This window comes from Beta vulgaris, chromosome 8 (genome assembly GCF_026745355.1).
Source record: "Beta vulgaris subsp. vulgaris cultivar EL10 chromosome 8, EL10.2, whole genome shotgun sequence".
In the NCBI taxonomy this organism is placed as follows: Eukaryota; Viridiplantae; Streptophyta; class Magnoliopsida; order Caryophyllales; family Amaranthaceae; genus Beta; species Beta vulgaris.
Genome location: NC_079209.1, coordinates 40,940,194 through 40,964,034, shown reverse-complemented (window position 1 = coordinate 40,964,034; position 23,841 = coordinate 40,940,194). Strand labels below are relative to the sequence as shown.

General features: G+C 38.0%; 1 protein-coding gene across 1 annotated transcript; it reads right to left on the bottom strand.

Moving 5' to 3' along the window:
• Positions 1-927: 927 nt before the first annotated feature.
• On the bottom strand, positions 928-17,710 carry LOC104901470 (fatty acyl-CoA reductase 3). The gene is made up of 10 exons (XM_010689061.4): positions 17,176-17,710; positions 16,988-17,091; positions 15,631-15,830; positions 7,266-7,366; positions 6,944-7,136; positions 3,654-3,815; positions 2,785-2,866; positions 2,415-2,681; positions 2,181-2,308; positions 928-1,382 (listed from the first exon to the last, which is right to left on the bottom strand). The coding sequence occupies exons 1-10, from the start codon at positions 17,252-17,254 to the stop codon at positions 1,232-1,234; spliced, it is 1,467 nt and encodes a 488-aa protein (XP_010687363.2). The 5' UTR covers positions 17,255-17,710; the 3' UTR covers positions 928-1,231.
• Between the last annotated feature and the right edge of the window lie 6,131 nt (positions 17,711-23,841).

The window sequence follows — 23,841 nt, the reverse complement described above, 5'->3', positions numbered from 1 at the left end:
CTAATGTGGTTCATGGGAAAAACTGCATCAGATTATGAGCTAATCTGATGCGGTTTTCCCCATGAACCGCATCAGATTATGATTTTCTAATGCGGTTTTGGACCGCATCAGAATTTATTAGACACCTGTTGTGAGCCCACCTGATGCGGACCAAAATCGCATTTGAAAGGCCAGTTTTGACCGCATCAAGTGGGGTTTTTTCTACTAGTGTGATACAACTTTAGCTTGTCAAAAAATGAAGCATGTTCGAAGCAGCAAGTGCCTACTACTGATTCCTCAATGGAAAAGCTGAAGCAGATTATTAAAATGAGAATTTAAGCTATGATGCCTAAGAAGATTTCCAGGATTGATGCTAGTTTGTTTCATGCTTTATAGTTTGTTTGTAGCCCATTGTTAATTTTCTCTCTGTTGGTTGCTTGTGTAATTCTTGTTGGTTGCTTGAGTTTGTAGTGTACTGATGTTGTATGAGTTGTTGCTCGTGTTTTTCTCGTGTTTTTGAGCAAGAGTTGTTAATTATTATTGATGGTTTTTGGTGATAAATAAAACTTATTTATTTAGCAAAAAAAAAATATTAGCAAAGGAGGAAGCTACATTAGGAGAAATACTATGCGTACACTGGTACGCTGATTTATGGAAATTCACTAGTTGATCTGACATACTTTAATATTTATCAAGGATAGTTTTGATGATGTTACAAATTTCTGTCGAAACTTTCTCAAAGATCACGGTATCATCTGCAAATATTAGACTCTAGAATGTCCTAATTTGACACCAATAGTCTTTAATCCTGTACTACTAGCTTTATGAAGCTGTCGGGCAAGAATCTCTGCAATGTTTCGCTAACCATTAGTCGAGAAATTTTATTGCCACTTTTCTAAAAACAAAGAACTTTTCTTCCTTTTTCACATCCAATAGTGACAACAGTAATTGACATGAGAGTCAAGTAAGATGCGACTCATAATTTTAGACATATATAATCACTTGTAAAGATCATAAAATATTCATGAACATTACAATTATACATGAGCATTTATAAACATTATCTTAGAATTATATTTAATATACAATCACTGATAAAACACCCCAAGTCTCCTTAGGCTACCACAATTGACAGTAGGTGATTAAGTATGGTTGTGTGAACAACTAGTTTATCTTGTTGTGAACAAAGCTGAGACCTGCATTTCTCCAAATTGTCTTGAATACGATTGAAGGTCATGCAAATGAGATATTACTAGAATAGATATTTAACTATAGCCGGAATGTGGACATTGATGAAATAATCTTTCCAATTAATGCTCAGGGGATTGAAGTTGAAAACATCTTCATCCAAACCATTTTCACCTGCTGCTATTAGCAACATTTCAGTATTTGTGTCTGCAAAACTACAAAGCATAGACCACTGATTAACGTCGATAAAATCACTTAAAATAAGAGAGTGGATAATTATTACTCCCTCCGTCCCATAATATAGTGCTTGTTTCTTTTTTCACGGTCTCCAAAACGTAACTTTGACCTTTAATATCTTCAATTCCTTATTAATAAAAAATATAAAAAGTTGATAATATGAAACTACACATTGAAACGAATCTAACAAGATCCTACATGAATATGTTTTTTTATATATACAAATGAGAATATTCGGTCAAAGATTTTAAAGTTTGACCACCAAAAATGAAATAGGCACTATATTATGGGACGGAGGGAGTATTATTTTTCTTGTTTAAAAAGAAAAAATGGCAATACTTTAATTTTAGGATCATTAAATTGTTTACATAAATTAATGCCAAAAAAATGAATAATCTATACAAATATATTAAAAGGCGTACATAAACCAAAAAATATAAGGGTTTGATCCCGAGACCTCAAGTATATATATATATACTAAAGTCTTAACCATTCGACTAAGTTGTATTTAGTGTTATTATCATCAACTATTATATCAATAAATGAAATTTTTTCTTACCCGGGGAAAAGCCCGGACCTAATACCTAGTTAATTTCTGAGAATAAACATTGAGACAATTAAAAGAAGATTCTCTTTTATTCATTTTTCTCCCCTTAACATTGGTTAATTTATATACTTCTGACGGTCATAGTTTTTCAAACTATATCCTAAGATATCAAAGTGTTGTAATGTTAGAGATATAGAGAAAGTATGAAGCAAAAATTCCTTCAACTTACATGCCGTTAAAGAATAAGTAAGGTTTGTACAAGTTCACCAGTTTCATTGCTATGTTTAGCTTTTTGTCAAAGTCAAACATAATATCTTGGATGTCACCACAACCCGTTTTACTAGCGAAAATTGAAATCTGTAAACAAATTAAATAACTAATTAAAAACAGAATAATCTCAAAAGAGGAATAGAGTAAGACAAAGGTTATCTAATTAATAGTCGAACAAAAGTTGCAAACTAACCATTTGCACCACAAATCGAACAAGGTAGAGAATGATTTGGAATATGAGTATGTTGCTGAGAACGAGACCTTTCCAAACTTTTACAGGGTTACCTTCACGGTCACTCCATGGATTGTCACTGAAGTAATGAAAATGAAATCCATGCAACTCTTTGAAAGTTACTGGATTTCTGTATGAGCTCCCCACTTGGAATATTGTCAAATTAGGTTGATTTGCATGGGCCTTCATGGCCACGATCATTGAATTGACAAACATATCGGCTGGTATCTGTATATAACCAAAGTAGGATCCAACAGTAATGTTTTAGTTACTATTTTGCATACATCATTTTATAAATATGACACTATTATAAAGCTTAAAGAGGACTGACCAAGTCCAAGACAGAGCTTCCATCAGCAGGGAACAGACTTAGACTTCCCTTTCCATACATAACAGCAACACTATCAATAGTTCTGAAATAGAATTCAAAAGTCAGACAATATAATTACAATTAATATTGTGATACAAATTTTGTTAGTATACTAGTAGCACTATATAAAAGTTATAATAAAAAAAATACATTATGAAAATTCTATTGTTGATAAATTACTTAACACTCTCTCCGTCCCAAAATACTCTTGACACTTATCAAGGCACATAGTTTTAGATAATAAGTTTTCGTTTGGTTATTTATTGTTATTTTACTGAAAAGCAGATGTGATACGAGTTAATAGTTTTAAAAGTAGTATTATCTTATTTTGAGAGAGAATATGGGTCATGGTTAGAGTTGGTAGGTAATAAGAGTGATATTATTTTACTCGAAGGAGGGAGAGTGTGGCCAATAATTAAAAGGTTCAATAATTAAGATAATAGTGGGGTCATATCCCAAAATAGAAGTGTAAAAAGTATTCTAGGATAGAATAAAAAAAAAAGTGTAAAGAGTATTCTAGAAAACAGGAAATAATAATTTAAGAATATTTTTTAAAAATATTAAAGGTTAAAATTTTCAATATTTGCTCATAAAAGAGGGAGGAAGTAAGAGATTCGATATAGAATTAGATTTTTTAGATAAGATGAAGTCTCTTGCAAAGAGGAAGGAAGTTCGGCATCACTCCTTATAAAATGTGAGACCCAATCCTACAATCTCTGTAATCGAAACTAATATCAATACTACTAGGCTACTACCTGCTACTCAAGAAAAATAGTAATATGTGTGTATAACTAACATATTCATAGTTGATTTTTCAAACATACACGTACCTGCAGCCTTCAACCCAGCCAGGGAAAGGTTCTTTCAGAGTACTACATACAATGGTAGGCCTCATTATAACCACAGGTAAATTGCCTCGCTGTTGGCCCACCAGCATTTCTCCCATTGCCTTAGTAAATACGTAGGTATTTGGCCACCCATATAGCTTTGCCCTGTTAGATATAATGGCAGAAAATTATAAGTAAATAGTGTAGCGATCGTCTTAACTAACTCCTGACAGTGTGTGGAAAGAGTATGTACAAGTTTGACAAGCTTTTTCAAAATTTGTCTTGAAAATAGTTGCAACATTTAATATTTAGTTATTAATTATAAAACAATTTTGATAAGTTTTTTTTTTACTATCCCCTCAAAAAAAAAAAAAAAAAAAAAAGTTTTTTTTACTACTCCCTTCGTCTCAAAATATAGTTCCCATTTTTATTTTGAGAGTCAAAATTTAAAATTTTTGACCAAATATTCTCATTAATGTATACAAGAAAACATATTCATATGGGGTCTTGTTGGATTCGTCTCAACGTGTACCTTCATAATATGAATTTTTTATATTTTTTACTAATACGAAATAGAAGATATAATAGGTCAAAGATACGGCTCAAAGACTGTGCAAAAAGAAATGGGAACTATAATTTGGAACGGATGGAGTATTATATAAGAAAAAATATAGTCAGGTGGAATCTTGTTAAATTCGTCTCAATACAAGGATTTTAAATGTCATTTTTTGTAATTTTTACCTATACACAACTAGACTTATTAACGTTCAAGAAAGCATTTTGACAAACGTGAAAAAACAAACGGTACAACTATTTTGAAACGAAGTATCTTACAATGAGCATAGTTCTTCCCCTAAAAAAAACATAGTTCTTTCCCTAAAAAAAACATAGTTCTTCTTCCAAGGTTTTCTAAATTGCATTATTTGGAACTATGCACTTTTCAATATTCATATATTATTTCATTGATTATCTTTTGTGATTTGAAAGTAAAAAAATTAGATTTTCTTGTGGCTTATTATACAGTTTTTTATGATATATATTTTTAAATTGTCAGCTATTAAAATTTTTATCAATAGATAATTAAAAATATTAATAGTCGAGATTGTACATTGACATATAACAAAATATAAAAAAAATTGGAAGTATGGCGCAGTGCAATAGGTGTAAAAATATTACCATTAGGCGGACATTGTTTTGGTTGCACGCAAAATCATTATAAAAACCGTAATTGATTTCAAGAAAAACAGAATTTCTGTTTTCTGAGCACGATTCAAATTTTTATATCTAAACTATTGTTGCTCTTTTGACTTATCTGAAAAATCGATTATTCTAGATTTAAGACAACTGTTCACTGCCTTCTTAAATTGATCCCAAACGGATGTGAGCTTGTTTGATTAATTTTTTATTTGGTTTTTTCTCATTTATTTTCTTTCTTTTCTCGTCCCATTCCTTATTAGTCAACTTGAGCTTGACACATTATTGTTTAACCTTTAGAATTCATGTATTCTTTTGTAGTTCTTTTAAGAAGCACCTTTTAAATTCCTTTTTTAATATGTTTTTCTCCCTATTTAATATTCCTAGAGTATTATTGTTTTCTGATTTTTTTAAAGGTAAGGAGAATGCGTCCTAATTGGAACCACAATCTCGCCCAGGTCAACCCGACCAGGGGTTACAAGCAAAGCTCCTTAGGAGTAGAGGGGAATAATAAGGGGAAATCCCCACACCCAACGTGTCTCTAGTGGAATTTAATCCCACAACATCAAGGTTGTGAGATACAAACCAAATCACTAAATCAAGTACTACTTGATGTTTTCTAATCCACTTGTAACATGCATATTTGTTGTTTGTGTTTCTTGGTTGAATATATTATTTGATTGAGAGTTTTTTTGTCAGAGACAACCTTTTAAATACAACTTTTTGCGAAAGACAACCTTTTAATTTTTTTTTGGCAACTTCAGGCCTTAATGTTTTTTTTGTCAAAAGCAACCTTGACCAGAAATCCGGCATTGACTTACCGGATTCCCGTGTTGACCCATCGGACATACCTTTTTCATCCCAAATTCCCCCCATTACCCTCCTTTTACCCCCCTTTAATCATCTCACCACCACTCACCTCACAACTCTCCATTTTCACTTCTTCCTTCCTCAAATAGATCGCCGCGATTAGCCCTTGAATCCACCGGAATTTTAGTCGGGGTGCAACGACGAAGACAAAGAGGGATGGTGCTTTTCAGCACTCGTTTCGAGGAGAGAGAGATTGCACCATTTGAGAATGCGTGAGTGCCAACGAGAGAGAAGATATGAGTTGCGGGAGAGAGGGGGGTCAGGCAAGGCTTGCGGAAGGGTGGCGGATAGGTGCGTCAGTGGCTGGGGAACGACGTTAGCAGTGGGGCATGGTGCTGCAGGTGGTTCGTTTGCGCTATGTTTTTCCCTTGGATTCAAGGGCTAATCCGGCAATCTATTAAGGAAAGAAGAACTGAAAATGGAGAGTTGTGAGGTGAGTAGTGGTGAGATAACTCAAGGGGGGTAAAAGGAGGAAAATGGGGGGAATTTGGGATGAAGAAGGTATGTCTGGTGAGTCAATAACGGATTTCTGGTCAAGGTTGTTTTTGACAAAAAAAAAAATTGGGTTTTTCTACGTTATACCCTTGTGTTTCTTCAATTTCTACGTTTTACCCCAACTTTTTAAAAATTCCACACGGTACCCTCAAGCTTACCTTTTTTAATGCACGATGCCCAAACTGCTTCTTAAATGTCATTAATTTCATTAATTTTTTTAAATTTATTGGAACTAATTTGACTTATACATAGTTTAACCCTTAGAAGGTTATTCACTAATTAGATTCCTTCCACCGGAATATCAAAAATAGACGAAATTAATGATGCATAATCAGCGGTAGAGGCATTGTCCGTTAAAAAAGGTAAGTTTAAGGGTACTATGTAGAATTTTGAAAAGTTTGGGGTACAAAGTAGAAATTGAAAAAATACAAGGGTATAACGTAGAAAACCCCAAAAAAATTCATTAAGGTCTGAAGTTGCTCAAAAAAGTTGAGGTTGTCTGTGTAAAAAGTTGTATAAAAAGTTGTATTTAAAACGTTGTTTCTGACAAAAAAAAATCTTTAATTTACAACTTCTAAAAGATAAAGTAATCATGGACTCCCTATATTCCAAAAAGGTTGTCATATTAATTGTCGTAACCTCATCATGTTAAAGATTTATGCGAAGATGTGACTCCAAATACTCGTCAGCTGGACCCTAATGATATTATTGATATATATAAAAAAGATTTATACCTCTGATTTCCTAAATTCTTCATCCTTTGTCTGATTTCCTTTTCTGGAAGTCCTTGGGCTTTAAGATTGCATAAAAATTGTGCAGCAAGCATCTTCTCCGAATAAATATCTAAGCCACCCACACCATTCAATGTCTCACCCATGGCATATGGCTTTTCAGATATTAACCCTGCTTTCTCTCCACACACATATGCTGAAACGTACAGGAATTCGATTTAGTTTATAACGTACAAGAGTTTATTGGATTTAGTTTTAAAAATAATCAAGAGATTATACATATGTTGTGTCCAAACAACAGGAAATATATATAGTTCCCACTTACCAGTTGACACATGGATGAGCAACTGTATTTTAGTACACTTCTTTGCAAAGTTCACCACATGCTTCGCTCCTAGGGTATTCACACCCAATGCAACATCATACCTACATTTACTCAACGCATAATTAACAATGACTCCAGTTGAATCGTAAAGATGGTATTTTGGTGAGTGGAGTGATTCACTAACTATTATTACAATTTTTATATTTATTTCTCCATACTCCAAGAAATTTAGTTGATCATTATCATAAATAAAAATGAAAATTTGACATATTGAAAATACACATTCTACTAAACTAAAAAATCCCACAACATAATATTCATGTGTACTAACGTATAAGAATAGTCAAAATATTAAAATTTTGACCATAAAAACCATATGTTGCAAGGTAAAATAGATATAATATAAAAACCAAAGGAAGTACAATTATTTTTATATGTCAAGTTTAAGAACCAAGTCCTAACAACACAATCGAATGAATCGATTCCATATACTAAGAAAGGTTGAAAGAACCATGCCAGTTGACATATGAAGATTATTGTAAGATACAAAAGCAAGTTGTTCTCAATTCGTGAGACGTATGAAGAGGTATACAACCTCAAAAAATGAATTATATGTATCGGCACATCGTTCGGAACAACAACTAGTTATAACATGAAACATCATGTATCATCTGGCTAGATTTGCTTTAATGAATAACTTCTCATAGTTTTTGCTAAACATATTAAATATAATGCTTTTTCGCTCGATGAGGTTAGAGAGTAGATAGAGGGTGGTTGGGGTAATATAAGGGGGTACTTCTGTAATCACATATTGAAGGGATTTGGAGGGAATAGTTAATTAAACATGGTTAGGAAATTATAAATTTGGTAGTGCTTTTAAAAATTTTCCACTTATAAGGTTTTTTTATAAAATAAACTTGATATAAGTAGTTTTTTTAAAAATAAAAAAGTGCTTGTAAAAGTAGTTTCTCCCAATTTTTCCTTTATCAAATACAATCAGATGAAAATCAACCTCACAATTATAATAAATCGTTAGACCGTCTCTCCAAATTAAAATTTATATATTACAGCAATATGTGCGACTTCCCGTGATGCAAGATCTACTCAATTATTATAGTTTCGATGAAAGAAAACTTTATTTGTTTCCAGTGTTCTCTCATATATATTCGTGGCTTGGAGCAAAAAATTAAAAAGGGTCTTAAACAACATAGATGTACAGTATTTCATAATCGATGGACAAAATATTTCATGAATTTTTAAACTTAACCATAAAAAAATCCATACAACTTTTATACAATAAAGATCGACTTCACCAAAATTATGAATTGCACGATAGTCACTGGAAAAATAGGAAGAGCGATTGGCAAGATATGAATTGTTGGTACGGTTGTGGATTGGATTTAATTAGGAAGAACAAATAGGAAAAATTATTAACGTTAACAGAAGAATTTAAAAATCATGATTATAAAAATTGGGAGAGAAGTTGAGAGCTAAATCAAGTTAATGAAAAAGCTAAAGTTGAAGATGGAGGAGTTTTCTTATAAGAAAAGCATGGAATCCAAATTTAAGAAATAAGTTTTTGTCCATAACTACCTTATTTACATGTTTTTTTTGCAAGAAACTACTTTATTTACAAAATTTTGTACAAAACTACCTTTATTATGTTATTGTTTGTTTGTTGACCACTGCCTAATAACTTTCAGACGTTTGACTGTAGTTTCCAGTGAGTAAAACACATGTGCAGGTCATGTGACTTGTTATAATCCTTATTTTACTTCCCCATTCTATATTATTCCTCCCTTCTATTTTGTACAAAATTCATGTGCATCCTTAATTAGGTAAGGATAGAGAGTATTAGATTAGAAAAGGAGGAAAAAACAGATGGGGAATAAAATAAGGAAAATAACAAATTACGTGAACTGCATATGAGTTTTTGTTAAAGGTGTGATCAATGAGAGAACCGGATATCCACTCCAAGGCACGGAAACTACGCTTTCCTATTAGTTTAATTTCGCCCCTCTAGGATCACCGGGTTAACACGAAATAACTAATGAGATACAATGGAGAGAACAATCCACTTAGATGATCTTCTAAGTGAATCAAACAAGAACTTGTGTTTTGTGTTTGTGAAAACACTCAAGAGAAGATTGCAAGTTTTCTCTTAAGCTAAGCAAGAAGTATTTGAGAGAGTATAGAATAGAAAATTCTGATTTTCTTCCAACCCTTCACTCATAGGAATCCCAAGGTTTATATAGGAATCATAAACCTTTCATTGACTAGAGTAGTCAACCATAACCCCCATTTAATCACCCATCAAAGGCCTTTAATCAGCTGATTTAAGGACCTTAAAGGTCATTAAAATGAGGCCATAAATCACAACGGACATAAAACCGTCAAGGCATCTTTTCGCATTCCAAGGCAGAAGACACGTCGCGACTCGCGAAGAAGCTCGCGAGTCGCGAGGCGCTGGTCGCGACCCGCGACGCCTGTCGCGACTCGCGACGGGCCACTGGTCGCGACTCGCGACGGTTGTCGCGACTCGCGGCCAGTCTTCTGTCTCCCTTGGTTTATCAATGCGTTTTGCCACTTGATGCACTCTAGCCTTTTGCATACTAGACCTCCTCCTCTTCTAGTACATACCCTTATGAGTTTCAAACCCATTACCCTATAAATGTTCCAACAATCCTCCTCCCATTTATAGGGTAATGTTGAAAAGTTTTTCAACTTGCTATAAATCGCAAACACAATGTTCATGCATCATGGAAATATCTAACGATTGAATTTCCATTTAGTAAAAGTAATCTTTACAATAATTTAGATCATAATGATAGACAAAGCTTTGAATCATATAACCATTACAAATTATTGAAGTTACTAATACACACAAACATAAACTAGGTTCTTAAAACCTCCGACACCTATGAAGCCTTGGTGTCCATATCCATTCATAAGCATTCCAAGTCAAGCCTAAGACTTGATGAAGCGGCCAAACTTCTAGCTTACATAGGTAAATCTTTCCGGACATGCTCCTACAATTGAGCACCTTATCAAAGATTTATTAAGAATAAAATTCAACCTCTTTATCATTGTAGCAACAAGCACTAACCTCGGGATGTATTAAACAAGTGCTCCCAACCTCTTAGAGAAGTACTATCCTCCTTGAATTTGAGATCTAACGTTGTATTAGACATCAAATAGAGTTTTCCTTCACCATAGGTTGATCAATAGGCTTAAGACCCATCCCTTTGTTCATTTTGTTCACTAGTTCCCTTGACAACGGTTTTTAAACGTATCCGCCAAGTTCAAACTAGACCGAACAAAATTAATAGTTATACAACTATTCCTTATCATTTCCCGCACATAGCTATGTCTAACTCCAATGTGCCTTGACTTGCCATTGTAGACTTCACTATATGCTTTAGCTATGGTTGATGCACTATCACAATGGATAGCAAGAGGTGACATTGGTTTCACCCATAAGTCCACCTCACTCAACACATTCCTTAGCCATTCCGCTTCTTGGCAACAAGAAGCCAAAGCAATGAATTCCGATGCCATAGTGGAATCCGTTATACATGTTTGCTTCTTGGAAGCCCATGAAATGGCACCTCCTCCAAGAAGAAACACCCAACCACTAGTGGATGAATAATCTTCCTTATTCGAAATCCAACTAGCATCCGAGTAACCTTCTAAGATAGAAGGTTCTCTTTTATATGTTATGACATAATCCAAGGTCTTATTCAAGTACCTTAACACTCTTCTCAATGCTTGCCAATGCAACATACTAGGATTACTAGTATACCTACTGAGCTTGCCAATAGCAAAGGCTATATCCGGCCGAGTGCTAGTCATAGCATACATCAAGCTTCCAATTAAGCTTGCATACTCCAATTGTGAAATTGGAGTACCACTACTCGGAACCAAGTGAATACTAGGATCCATAGGAGTAGCAAAATGAGTCGAATTTGACTCATTATACCTCTTGACCACTTTCTCAATATAATGAGATTGTGATAAAGAAAACGACCCTTTCCCTCTTATTATTCTAATACCTAGAATAACATCCGCTTCACCCAAATCTTTCATGGAGAAGCTAGAGGAAAGGAAGACTTTGGTCTTTTCCACTTGTTCCAAATCAGTCCCAAAAATAAGCATATCATCAACATATAAGCAAATTATAACTCCTTTACCGTTATTATCAAATTTGCTATATACACACTTATCGGACTGATTTATTTTGAACCCACTAGACAACACAACTTCATCAAATTTTTGATGCCATTGCTTAGGTGCTTGTTTAAGACCATACAAAGATCTAACAATTTACAAACTTTAGTTTCTTGACCTTTAACCACAAACCCTTCAGGTTGATTCATGTACACTTCCTCCTCCAATTCACCATTAAGAAAAGCAGTTTTTACATCCATTTGGTGAATTACTAGACCATGAATCGCAGCTAATGCTATCAATAGTCTAATAGTAGCTATTCTAGCTACTGGAGCATAAGTATCAAAGTAATCGATACCATATCTTTGCCTAAAACCTTGGACCACTAACCGGGCCTTATGTTTTAGTATGGTTCCATCGATTTTCTTTTTCCTTACAAAAATCCATTTACAACCTAGGGGTTTGCAACCGGGAGGTAAATTAGCTAAAATCCAAGTGTGATTACCCATTATAGAATCCATTTCATCATTCACTGCCTCTTTCCAGAAAGCAGAATCATGAGACTTCATAGCCTCATCAAAGGACCTAGGATCCTCCTCCATATTGTAACAATATGAAATTTGAGTCGAAATTGACTCCCTTGACCCTTCAACTAAATATAGTTGAAAATCCGGTCCAAAAGATTTCTCTTTTCTAATTCGTTTACTTTTCCTAATTTCCGGTGTTGTAGTATCATGATCATTTGAATGTCATCTACAACATTGGAACTAGTACTAGGTATCATGTCCTTTGGTCTTGGAATCGATGAGAATCTAGTCTCATCAAATATTGCATCCCTTGACTCTATCACGGAGTGAATAGAGACAAAGTCATTGGGCTCAATGACATAAAACCTATAGGCTTTGCTATGTACCGCATAGCCTATAAAAATGCAATCAATTCCTTTTTCACCTAAAGTTTTCCTTTTAGGTTCCGTCAATTTGACAATTGCCCTACAACCCCATACCTTAAGGTAATTGAGATTAGGCTTTTTATTACACCAAAGTTCATAAGGGGTAGTCTTATTCCTTTTATTAGGAACTCGATTTAAATGTAACATGCAGTTAAAATTGCATCACCCCAAAAACCGTCATTAAGACCCGAATTAGAAAGCTATGTTAACCATTTCTTTTAGGACCCTATTTTTCCTTTCCGCTATACCATTACTTTGAGGTGAGTATGGGGCGGTTGTTTCATGAATTACACCAATGGAACTAAAATAACTTGGATTATAATATTCACCACCCCTATCCGTTCGAAGTCTTTTAATCTTTTGATTAAGTTGGAGTTCCACTTCGATTTTAAAGGTCTTAAACTTTTCTAGTGCTTCATCTTTAGTAAATAACATATATGTAACAAAACCTTGAAAAATCATCAATAAAAGTTACAAATATTTTTATTTCCTAAAGAAGGTGAACTATGAAAGTCACACAAGTCACTATGCACCAATTCAAGCAATACCGTTTGTCTAGTCACACTAGGATAAGGATTTTTTGTAATTTTATTTAGCACACAAGTGTACACTTCTCTAACTTTAAATCGAAAGGAGGTATTAACCCCATTTTAGACATGTCATATAATCTACGATAATTCACATGACATAAACGATTGTGCCATAGAGAAGAAACATCAAGCATGTAAATAGAACTAGTACCAATTTTATTATCAATACTAAATTTAAACATTCCATTACAAAAGAAACCTTGTCCAACAAAAATACCACCCTTGGAAAGTACAAATTTATCCGACTCAAAAACAACTTTAAAACCATACTTATTCAAGAGACCTCCGACACAAGATTCTTCCTAACTTCCGGTACATACACAACATCCCGGAGAGTTAAAGTCTTTCCCGAGGTTAACAAAATTCTACTTGGCCTATGCTCTAGCCTTTACCGTAGAATCATTCCCCATATACAAGATTGGACCATCATCCAAATCTTTCAAAGACTTGAAGAAATCCTTGTTATTGCACACATGTCTAGAGGCTCCCGAATCTATCCACCAAGAATCATCAACCTGCACACACATAATTTCAGAAATCATAGCAACAAAATGCATTTCTTCAATTACATTAACATGTGCATTGTTACCTTGGTTTTGAACAACACTAGGTTGTGTGTTCTTTGTCTTCTTCTTGTTGTTAGAAGGACAATCCCTCTTAAGATGAGGACCATTGCATATCCAACAAGAGAGGGTCTTCCTCTTCTTGTTTGCAACATTGGTTTTGTTATTGTTGTTGTTGTTTTGGTTTCTTGGTCTTACTAGACCCACCAACCTCTACCAAATTAACGGTAGATTTAGGAATACTAGGAGTAGTATCCTTAACCCCATCTTGAGCCCGGATCCCTCTTCAATACGAAGATGAGTTCCTAATTGCTCCATGGACATGTCTTCCTTTTTATGTTTTAAAAGATGTTTTGTATCTTTCCAAGAATTTGGTAATTTGTCAATGATTGAGGCAACCGCAATTGCCTCATCCATCACCATACCATGTGATCTTATTTGGTTCAAAATATGATGAACCTCATGGAATTGCTCCATAATAGGCCGATCATTAGTCATTTTAAAAGAATTAAAATTACTAACAAGGAATTTCTTACTTGAAGCATCTTCCGAAATGTACTTGGCCTCAAGAGCGTCCCAAAGTTCCTTTGCATCTCCACATTTTGGTAGAGATCAAACAACGGGTCGGTGAGAGAGTTGAGAATATGACCACGACAATGTAGTCATCATTCTCCCACTTGATCCTCTTCCTAGTAGTCTCAAGAGGCTCTTCCTCTCCATCTTCCGGGAGTGGTGGCATAGGAGTTGATAACACATACACCACTTCAAAGCGGTCAACAAGAAGTGCATCTTCTTTTGCCACCTCCGATAGCCCACCCCTCAAACTTATCCAATTTTTGGAAGTTCATAGTCATGTCCTTGAGTGATTGAGCCATATCCGAAAAGAAAGAAAATTAAACTAATAGATTGTTAGAGTGTGATCAATGAGAGAACCGGATATCCACTCCAAGGCACGGAAACTACGCTTTCCTATTAGTTTAATTTCGCCCCTCTAGGATCACCGGGTTAACACGAAATAACTAATGAGATACAATGGAGAGAACAATCCACTTAGATGATCTTCTAAGTGAATCAACAAGAACTTGTGTTTTGTGTTTGTGAAGAACACTCAAGAGAAGATTGCAAGTTTTCTCTTAAGCTAAGCAAGAAGTATTTGAGAGAGTATAGAATAGAAAATTCTGATTTTCTTCAACCCTTCACTCATAGGAATCCCAAGGTTTATATAGGAATATAAACCTTTCATTGACTAGAGTAGTCAATCCATAACCCCCATTTTAATCACCCATCAAAGGCCTTTAATCAGCTGATTTAAGGACCTTAAAGGTCATTAAAATGAGGCCATAACATCACAACGGACATAAAAGTCAAGGCATCTTTTCGCATTCCAAGGCAGAAGACACGTCGCGACTCGCGAAGAAGCTCCGAGTCGCGAGGCGCTGGTCGCGACCCGCGACGCCTGTCGCGACTCGCGACGGGCCACTGGTCGCGACTCGCGACGGTTGTCGCGACTCGCGGCCAGTCTTCTGTCTCCCTTGGTTTATCAATGCGTTTTGCCACTTGATGCACTCTAGCCTTTTGCATACTAGACCTCCTCCTCTTCTAGTACATACCCTTATGAGTTTCAAACCCATTACCCTATAAATGTTCCAACAGTTTTACTCACCTGAAAAATTATAATCAAACCTCGGAAAAAGTTTTTAGGTAACAAAGGTAGTATTGTTTTGTAATAAAGGTAGTTTTGTATAAAATTTTATAAATAAGATAGTTTCTTGCAAAAAAGAGTATAAGTAAGATAGTTATGGATAAAAAATCATTTAAGAAAAATCAATTCAAAGAGGTGGAGCCACTCAAGAAGGTAAGGTGATTCTTTTAATAGTCGAAGATGTTTGTTTAGACTTGTTAGGTATTTGCTAGATTTGAATTTCTTCTATAGATATCATATGATTATTTATCAATGAATTGCTTTTACTATCGTAAAAAATAAAATAACATAGTATTTCAGTTACGCGTGAATGGATGAATAATGCACATATCTTGTAGCACATAATTGGCATGAATGCAAATCATGTAGTCCATGAATAGATATTAACTACCTTTCGTCAAACTTTGTTGTCGCTGCTACGCTGATAATAATATCTATATCATTGTACATTGCATTCAGCTCATCATCGGTAAGTCCCAAGTTCCCGTACGAAGCATCACCAGCAACTGGAGTTATTTTCTCTGATATGAAAGACTCAAAATTTGCTCCACATTTTTTTCTTAGAACGTCAAACAACTCCTTGCTTAAAACCTGTGTTGAAGAAGACAACGTGATGAGTTGTGTTATGTTTCACCCTGATAAAGTTGATAGAAGTGAAAATGGGGGTAACTTAATAAAGATGAGGAGAGTTTGGTCCACATATAAGCCCAAAGAACGTTACGTTCCATACTAATATTAATTGGTATGGTAGGAATAGCTCTCCCAATAATATGAATTGATAGAAACGAAAATGGATTTGGGCAACCCAAATAAGGAGGAGTAGAGTTCGGTGTATATATAAGTCCAAAGGAGGTTCTATAATGAAACCAATTGGCAATAGTAGGAGTAGCTACTCTACCTTATATTATGATACTTTATCTTATTCTCTTTCTTTAATGTGGGACAACTTACATTTGCACAATGTTCGACACACCCACATTCTAGAGTTTTTATTTTAAGTTAAAAAAAGGACTTTGCTAGACTTGAACTCTTTAAAATGCAGGCAAGAGGGCGCAAAGGCTACACATACACATGGGTGTATGTGGGCCGCACATACACGAGGTGTATGTGGGCCGCACATACACGAGGTGTATGTATTACTACTAACATTTATACTTTGTATATGTGTTACTACTAAAATGTATATTATTATTACTAAAAATATTACAAATTTACAATGTTTTGCCAGATAATTTTGTTTTTAATGATTTGTTATTTATCTTTATTTAAAAAATCTGTTTTATATAATTTTCTTCCTTTGTTATACTCCCTCCGTCCCATAATATAGTGCCTATTTCATTTTTGGTGGTCAAACTTTAAAATCTTTGACCGAATATTGTCATTTGTATATATAAAAAAACATATTCATGTAGGATCTTGTTAGATTTGTCTCAATGTGTAGTTTCATAATATCAACTTTTTATATTTTTTATTAATAAAGAATTGAAGATATTAAAGGTCAAAGTTACGTTTTGGAGACCGTGAAAAAAGAAACAAGCACTATATTATGGGACGGAGGGAGTAGTAATACATACATCTAGTATATGTGTGACTCACATACATCGAGTGTATGTGTATCATCTCTTGCAAGAGGGTAAGGAAATTTCCACGTCCAAATAAATCCCAATGGGATTCCAATGCCATGAAACTAATAAAGAGTATCCCCTAGAAAATAGTGCTGAAAATTAATTACGTTGTGAGCTATATACCTCATCTCGCAGACGAACGTTGGCTACCTTAGCATCTTTTGCCCTAATGAGAAGGTACATCTTCTTCACATTTGGCTGAATCCGAAGTATTTTTTCCAAAAGAACTGCAACGTTAAAAATAAAGTTAATATATGACACATTGCACATTTGTGCATAGAGAGAAGAGAGAGAAGAGAGAGAGCGAATACTCTTAGCTATGAAGCCAGTTGCACCAGTTACAAAGATTGTTTTGTTTCTCAGAAACTCAGTTATGCTGCCAAAATCCATGATATATGGAAAGCAAAAGGCTAAGTTTAGGTACAAAAAGATTTTTCTAAACGAGTTGCTGAAAAACACTCGGATGATTCGACGTATATATAAGGACCAGTTCCCCTAAAAAAAAAACAGTTGACGCCTTATTTTGGCAAGTTTGAATGCTTTATTTAGATACAGCAATTTGGTTCAAACGTCGATATGAGAAAGGTTATATTTATTATCCGTCATGGCCTTTTATTTGGGTAATGTGTGCAATGCCGGCATGTAGAGTGCTTTAAATGTTAGGCACCTTCCATAAACAAGTGCAAATTCCATAGGACATGTGGGAAGAGATGGGCCAACTTGTAATGGACCAAAATTTTACAATTTGATAAATTGCAAAGTATTGATTACATCGAAAAATTGTACAACAATATATTTTGGTGGAATACTTGTTCCACACCTTACCAAAATAACTCTCATATTCTTTTTTTTTTTTTTTTTTTTTTTTTTTTTTGTTGTTGTGTGTACAAAGTCTTTGTTTTATTGGCTGTAATTCTACAACTTACAACAAGGCTTTGGTATTTATAATATTACAATGTCGGTACATACATTTCACTGACTTCTTCTATAATACTCTAGATTTTTCTACTTCCTATAATCTAGCTACTTTGATAAGTAGATATTAGCTAGTAGATTTTTCTACTCATTTTTACTAGATTATTCTATTACAAACATATTTTCTAGATTTTTCTAGATTAATATTTTAACAAACTTTTCAATTGTATTAATTATTATATATAATTGGATATAATGGATAGGATGGAGAAAAAATGGCGGTGTACACTTTGTGCTTCCTTCAGTTTTCTTTTTATCATGGTGTCTCAAACAAACTATCACCATAATTTTCTGTTAGTGTATATACTAGTAGCACTATATAAAAGTTATAATAAAAAAAATATATATTATGAAAATTGTTTTCTTGATATATTACTTAATACTCCCTCTGTCCCAAAATACTCTTCAAGGTACATAGTTTTAGATAATAAGTTGTTGTTTGGTTATTAATTGCAGAGGGGTAGATGAGGGTGTGCAAAGAGTCCAACATCACAGGGCCCCCAAATTATAAAGGCCCAAAAATAAATTGTTTGGGCCCATTAAATCCCTCCAAGAGTCTTACGCCATGTGGCACCGCCACCTCAGCTCTGCGGGTCCCACCAAGCTACAGCAGGGCTGGCCAGTATTTGGGGATCCATGGGTCCCACAGGAATCATCCTTGAAAAGGTATCATCAATCCCTAAGTGAGCTGTCTTATCCATTTACTAGAAATTCTCACCACTATAAATACCTCATGTCACATCAATGCAAAGGTATTGAATTCTCACCTAACTAACTTGAGTTTCTCACTCTAGACTCTCTCTCTCTACCTCAATCATCAACTGACTTGAGCGTCGGAGGGGCGATCTCGGAACAACCCCCGGGGTAGTTTTTCTGTGTTATGCAGGTTTTCGGTGAACTGATAACCTGCTCTGTTCAGACCCAAGGACTTGCTCAGCACGGACCATTAACCTTAATTTCTAGACAGAAACAGTTTGGCGCCGTCTGTGGGGATAGTACAAAAAGTTACTTCGCCACCACTCAGAAAAGTTTACTTGCTATTCAGCAGAATTTGATCTTAGTGCTAATCAGTTATGGCACCATCCAAGAACGCCCGTAACAAATAATCTACCCAACCTCAACGATCCGAGAGGGAACCCTCACCTCAACAGAGGAGGTCAGCACGAACTCGATCCCCCTCTATTCATACGCTGGACCCTAACTTCGAACTTTCTCAGAAACTGCAGCCATCCCCCTCTCGGGAAATATAACGTGTTGACCCCCAGCCTCTACTCACAGCTGATATAGCACTCATAGCAGCTCAGCTCCAGCAAACCCTACAGCAAAGCATCATGCAAATGCTGACTACCCTCCAACAAGGACAAGGACAGAATCAACTCAACCTCCAGCAACGCGATGATAATGTTCCCAGGCAGTCTCATAGGGAAGAGCGTAACCCTCGCTCCAATCATGGCCAGCCTAACCGGCAAAGGTTAGCAGCTCGGGAGCCGGGTCGGTCTCAAAGGCCCCCGTCTCGGCAAGATGAGCGCCCACCACAGGGGGAGAGGTCAGCCCATCGGGAAACTGTCCTCCGAAGGGAAGAGACTCACGTCTCCAGGTCCCCGAGGGGAAATCTTGGTCGCAAGCCGGAGGATGCTCGTAACATTCTTAACGAGAAGCGTCGCAGTCAGGGGTATAACGCCCGTCAGTTCCTAGATCGCAAGGCAGCTCAGCAAGAAGGACATGGCGACTCGGCGCAGTCCAAACCTCTAAGGCTGGGCAATGGAAGTTTGAAGTTCATGACCCCGTTCAGCCGAGAGATCATTGACACCCCCACCCAAGGGAAAGTTAAAACACCATTGATCGAGCAATTTGCGGGCCTAACCGACCCAAAAGATCATATGGCCACATACAAAGCCCAGATGAGTGTACAGACCAGTTGCGAAGCCACGTGGTGTCGGTTCTTCCCCACCACTCTGAAGGGGCTTGCGCTGAATTGGTTCCAAGAGCTACCAGCCGGAATCATCACCGATTTCGCGGTACTCGAGGACATGTGCACCCACCAATTTGTGGCGGGAAAGAGGCAAAAGAAGACGAGTTTACATCTCATGGGAGTTAAGCAGGAGAAGAACGAAAGTCTAGCCGACTACATCAAAAGATTCAATGAAGAATCTTTAAAAGTATTCGACCTACAGGATGTTGTTGCCTTTGCTGCTCTCATGTCCGGAATGCAGCATGGCCGGCTCAGATGGACGTTGGCGGAGAGTGAAGTAAATTTTTTTTCCGAGGCCATGGCTAAGGCCCAGAGATTTATCCAAGCGGCGGACATCTGCCGCCCTTCGGAAGAGGGTAGAAAGAAGAGAAAGGAAGAAGGCAGCAACATAGATCAGCCCAAACAGCAAAAAACGGGCGGTAGGTCGGACAGGTTTACGGATCATGGAAACGACCCTCGTTTCAACAAAAATTGGAGAGAGATTTACCTGGACATCAAACACAAATCCATGCTACCCAATCCCCCACCCATCAGGACCTCAGCCTACCGTAGAGACAAAAGCCAGTGGTGTGAGTACCACCGAGAGTGTGGTCATACCACAAAAGATTATAGAGAGCTGAAGAAAGGATTGGATAACCTGGCTGACCAGGGCAAGCCGAACCGCTATCTCAAACACACAAGCGAGGAAAAGGGGAAGCAGAAGGTCGGTCAGTCCAATAGTGGGGATACAGAGGGTTTCATTGGAGTCATCGCTGGTGGCTTCGCCTCAGGAGGCCTGACCGGTCGAGCTAGGAAAGCCCACCTCCAAAATCTCAAACACCAAGTGTTAGAGGTCAAGCCCAGCCGGTCGGACTGCCCCATAATGACTTTCGGGGAGTCCAGTCGGCCAGTAAGTGTACCCCATGATGACCCCCTGGTCATCGAGCTCAAAGTGGCCAATTCCCGGTTGAGGCGCGTGTTGGTTGATAGTGGGTCTTCAGCCGACATCATCACCCTGGAATGTTTGAAGAAGTTGAAGTACAGTGAGAAGGATGTCACACCACTCGACCAGCCACTCATAGGCTTCGGGGGTAATTCGGTGCAGCCTGTTGGATCAATAAAGCTGCCCATTCGGATGGGTGAGAAAGGCAAGGGCAAAGCCTACCGATCGACTTCCTACTGTCGACATCCCTCTACCATATAACATAATAATGGGACGACCTACCCTGAACAAAACAAAAGCCGCTATCTCCACATACCAACTTCTCATGCAGTTCGAAACAGATGAGGGGAAGGTCGGAAAAATACAAGGGGATCAGCAGGCCGGGCAAGAATTCTATGTTAACAGTTTGAAGAGCAGAACTGGAGTCGACGTCCAAGAGGACTCGAGGAAGAGAAAAAGAGAAGAAGATTCACCAAAAAATCTGGGGGTGTACATCACAGAGAACCCCAAGCAGTATGAACGACCTCAGCCAGCTGAGGACGATGAAGAAGTAGAGATCGGGGCAGAGCCCGGTCGGACTGTGAGGGTGGGCAAGGCCCTAAACCCGGAAACCAGAGCACAGGTAGTGGAGGTGCTCCGAGAATACCAAGATGTATTCGCCTACGAGGCCTTAGAGATGCCCGGTCTTGACCCCAAAATCATGTGCCATGAGCTGAACATCAAAGAGGGGTACAAGCCAGTCAAGCAAAAATTAAGCCATCAAGGTCCGGAAAGGTGTAAAGCTGCCGCAGTTGAAGTCAAAAAACTGCTTGAAGCAGGATTTATTGAGGAATGCCAGTACTCGGAATGGTTAGCTAACGTAGTACTGGTGAAGAAGCCGAGCGGAGCTTGGCGCATGTGTGTGGACTTCACGGACCTGAACAAGGCCTGTCTGAAAGACAACCACCCTCTGCCCAAAATTGACAGGCTGGTCGACTCGACAGCTGGTCATGCCCTCTTAAGCTTCATGGATGCTAATGCAGGCTATCACCAAATCCCGATGGCAGAACATGATCGGGTTCATACCGCCTTCACCACTCCCCAAGGGGTCTATTGCTACAAAATGATGCCATTCGGACTGAAAAATGCTGGAGCCACCTATCAGCGGACCGTTAACAAAATTTTCAGCGATCAACTAGGTCGGAACATAGAGGTATATGTTGACGATATGATAGTCAAGAGTAAGGCCCATTCTGATCACCCAGCCGACCTGAAGGAGACGCTGAGCACACTGAGGAAGTATCGTATGATGCTCAATCCCAAAAAGTGCGTCTTTGGGGTAAAAGGGGGTAAGTGCCTCGGATTTCTGGTTGATGAAAGGGGTATTGAAGCAAACCCCGACAAGATAAAAGCAGTGCTGGAGATGAAAGCCCCTCGGAACGTTAGGGAAGTGCAGCGCCTAACAGGATGTCTAGCTGCTCTCGGACGATTCCTATCACGGTCGGCTAATAAGAGCCTGTTCTTCTTCAAGACCCTTAAGAGAAAATAGTTCGCCTGGGACGAGGAGGCTGAGAAAGCCTTCACCTCCCTCAAACTTCATCTTTCAACACTCCCGAAACTCATGTCCCCCTTACCGGGGGAAACATTGTTTATATACCTGGCCGCATCGGAATACGCCCTAAGTGCGTGCTGGTGTCCGAAAGGGAAGGGACACAACACCCGGTCTATTTCATAAGCCATGCCTTTCGAGGGGCAGAAGCAAAATATAGCGAGGTGGAGAAGATGGTCTTCGCCCTTGTCATGGCTAGTAGAAAGCTGAAACCCTACTTCCAGGCTCACCAGATCAAAGTCCTCACCTGACAACCCCTTCGCAAGGTGATAGAAAGCAGGAACCACTCCAGTCGAATGACAGACTGGGCTGACCAGTTGGCTTATTTTGGTTTAGAATATGAACCTAGAAGAGCCATAAAGGCTCAAGCCTTGGCTGATTTTATAACTGAATGCACAACTCGGCCACCGGTCGCCCATGGTGAAGAGTGGGAACTGTATGTGGATGGTTCCTCCACCAAGTCGGGATGTGGAGCAGGGCTAGTGCTCAAACCCCCGGTCGGAGAGAAAATGGAGTATGCAATCAAGTTCGAATTCCTGGGGTCAAACAATGAAGCAGAATATGAAGCTTTCATCCTAGGACTTCAGCTTTGCATTTTAGCGGGAGTTACAGCTATTGAGGCCCGATCAGAATCCCAGCTTATAGTGGGTCAGGTCTCAGGAGAGTACGAGGCCAAGGAGGATAACATGAGAATGTACCTGGCCAAAGCACAAGAGTTCATCAAAAAGCTCTCCCATTTCCATATCAGCCACATACCCAGGTCGGAAAATCAACAAGCCGGTGCTCTGGCTCGCATGGCCAGCTCGGCAGAGGGGTCAGCTCCTCGGACCATTATGTGGGAGGTACTTCGCCAGCCCAGCATAAATGCTAGAGAACAGATGATCTTAGACCGAACATCCACTTGGATGGATGAAGTGGTCGGGTATTTAAGGGACGGAATCCTCCCAGCAGAGGCCAAGGAAGCCGAAAGGATAAAGCACCGAGCGGGTTGGTTCCTATGGAACGATGAGCAGCTCTACAATAAATCATACACGCACCCACTTCTGAAGTGTGTAACTCCCGAAGAAAGAAGTTACGTCCTAAGGGAAATACACCAAGGGGCGTGTGACAGTCATCAATGGGGGGAGAACCATAGCTGGAAAATCTCTAAGGGCTGGATACTACTGGCCTACTCTCAAGGCAGATGCAAAAGAATTGGTGAAGAGATGCCCATCTTGCCAGATCCATTCGGATATCCCTAGAGCCCCAGCCATCCCTCTCACTTCAATTCAAGCAGTTCTACCATTCGACAAATGGGGCATGGATCTACTTGGCCCCTTTCCCCCAGCATCTGGTCAGCGGAAGTTCCTGATAGTTGCCATAGATTAATTCACTAAGTGGACAGAGGCCGAGCCCCTCGCCTCCATCACTGACAAGCAAGTCCAAGCCTTCATCTGGAGAAACATAATCACAAGGTTTGGAGTACCTCGAGCTCTGGTCTCGGACAATGGTCGGCAATTCAACAGCGGACCAACTCGGGA

Bases quoted from the DNA above. Each gene is read 5' to 3' on its own strand.
- LOC104901470 (XM_010689061.4), bottom strand. From the start codon at position 17,254: ATGGATTTTGGCAGCATAACTGAGTTTCTGAGAAACAAAACAATCTTT. The intron at 15,831-16,987 runs GTATATAGCTCA...TCTTCAACACAG, and splicing joins ACGTTCGTCTGCGAGATGAG to GTTTTAAGCAAGGAGTTGTT. The intron at 7,137-7,265 runs GTAAGTGGGAAC...TGTACGTTTCAG, and splicing joins GCTCATCCATGTGTCAACTG to CATATGTGTGTGGAGAGAAA.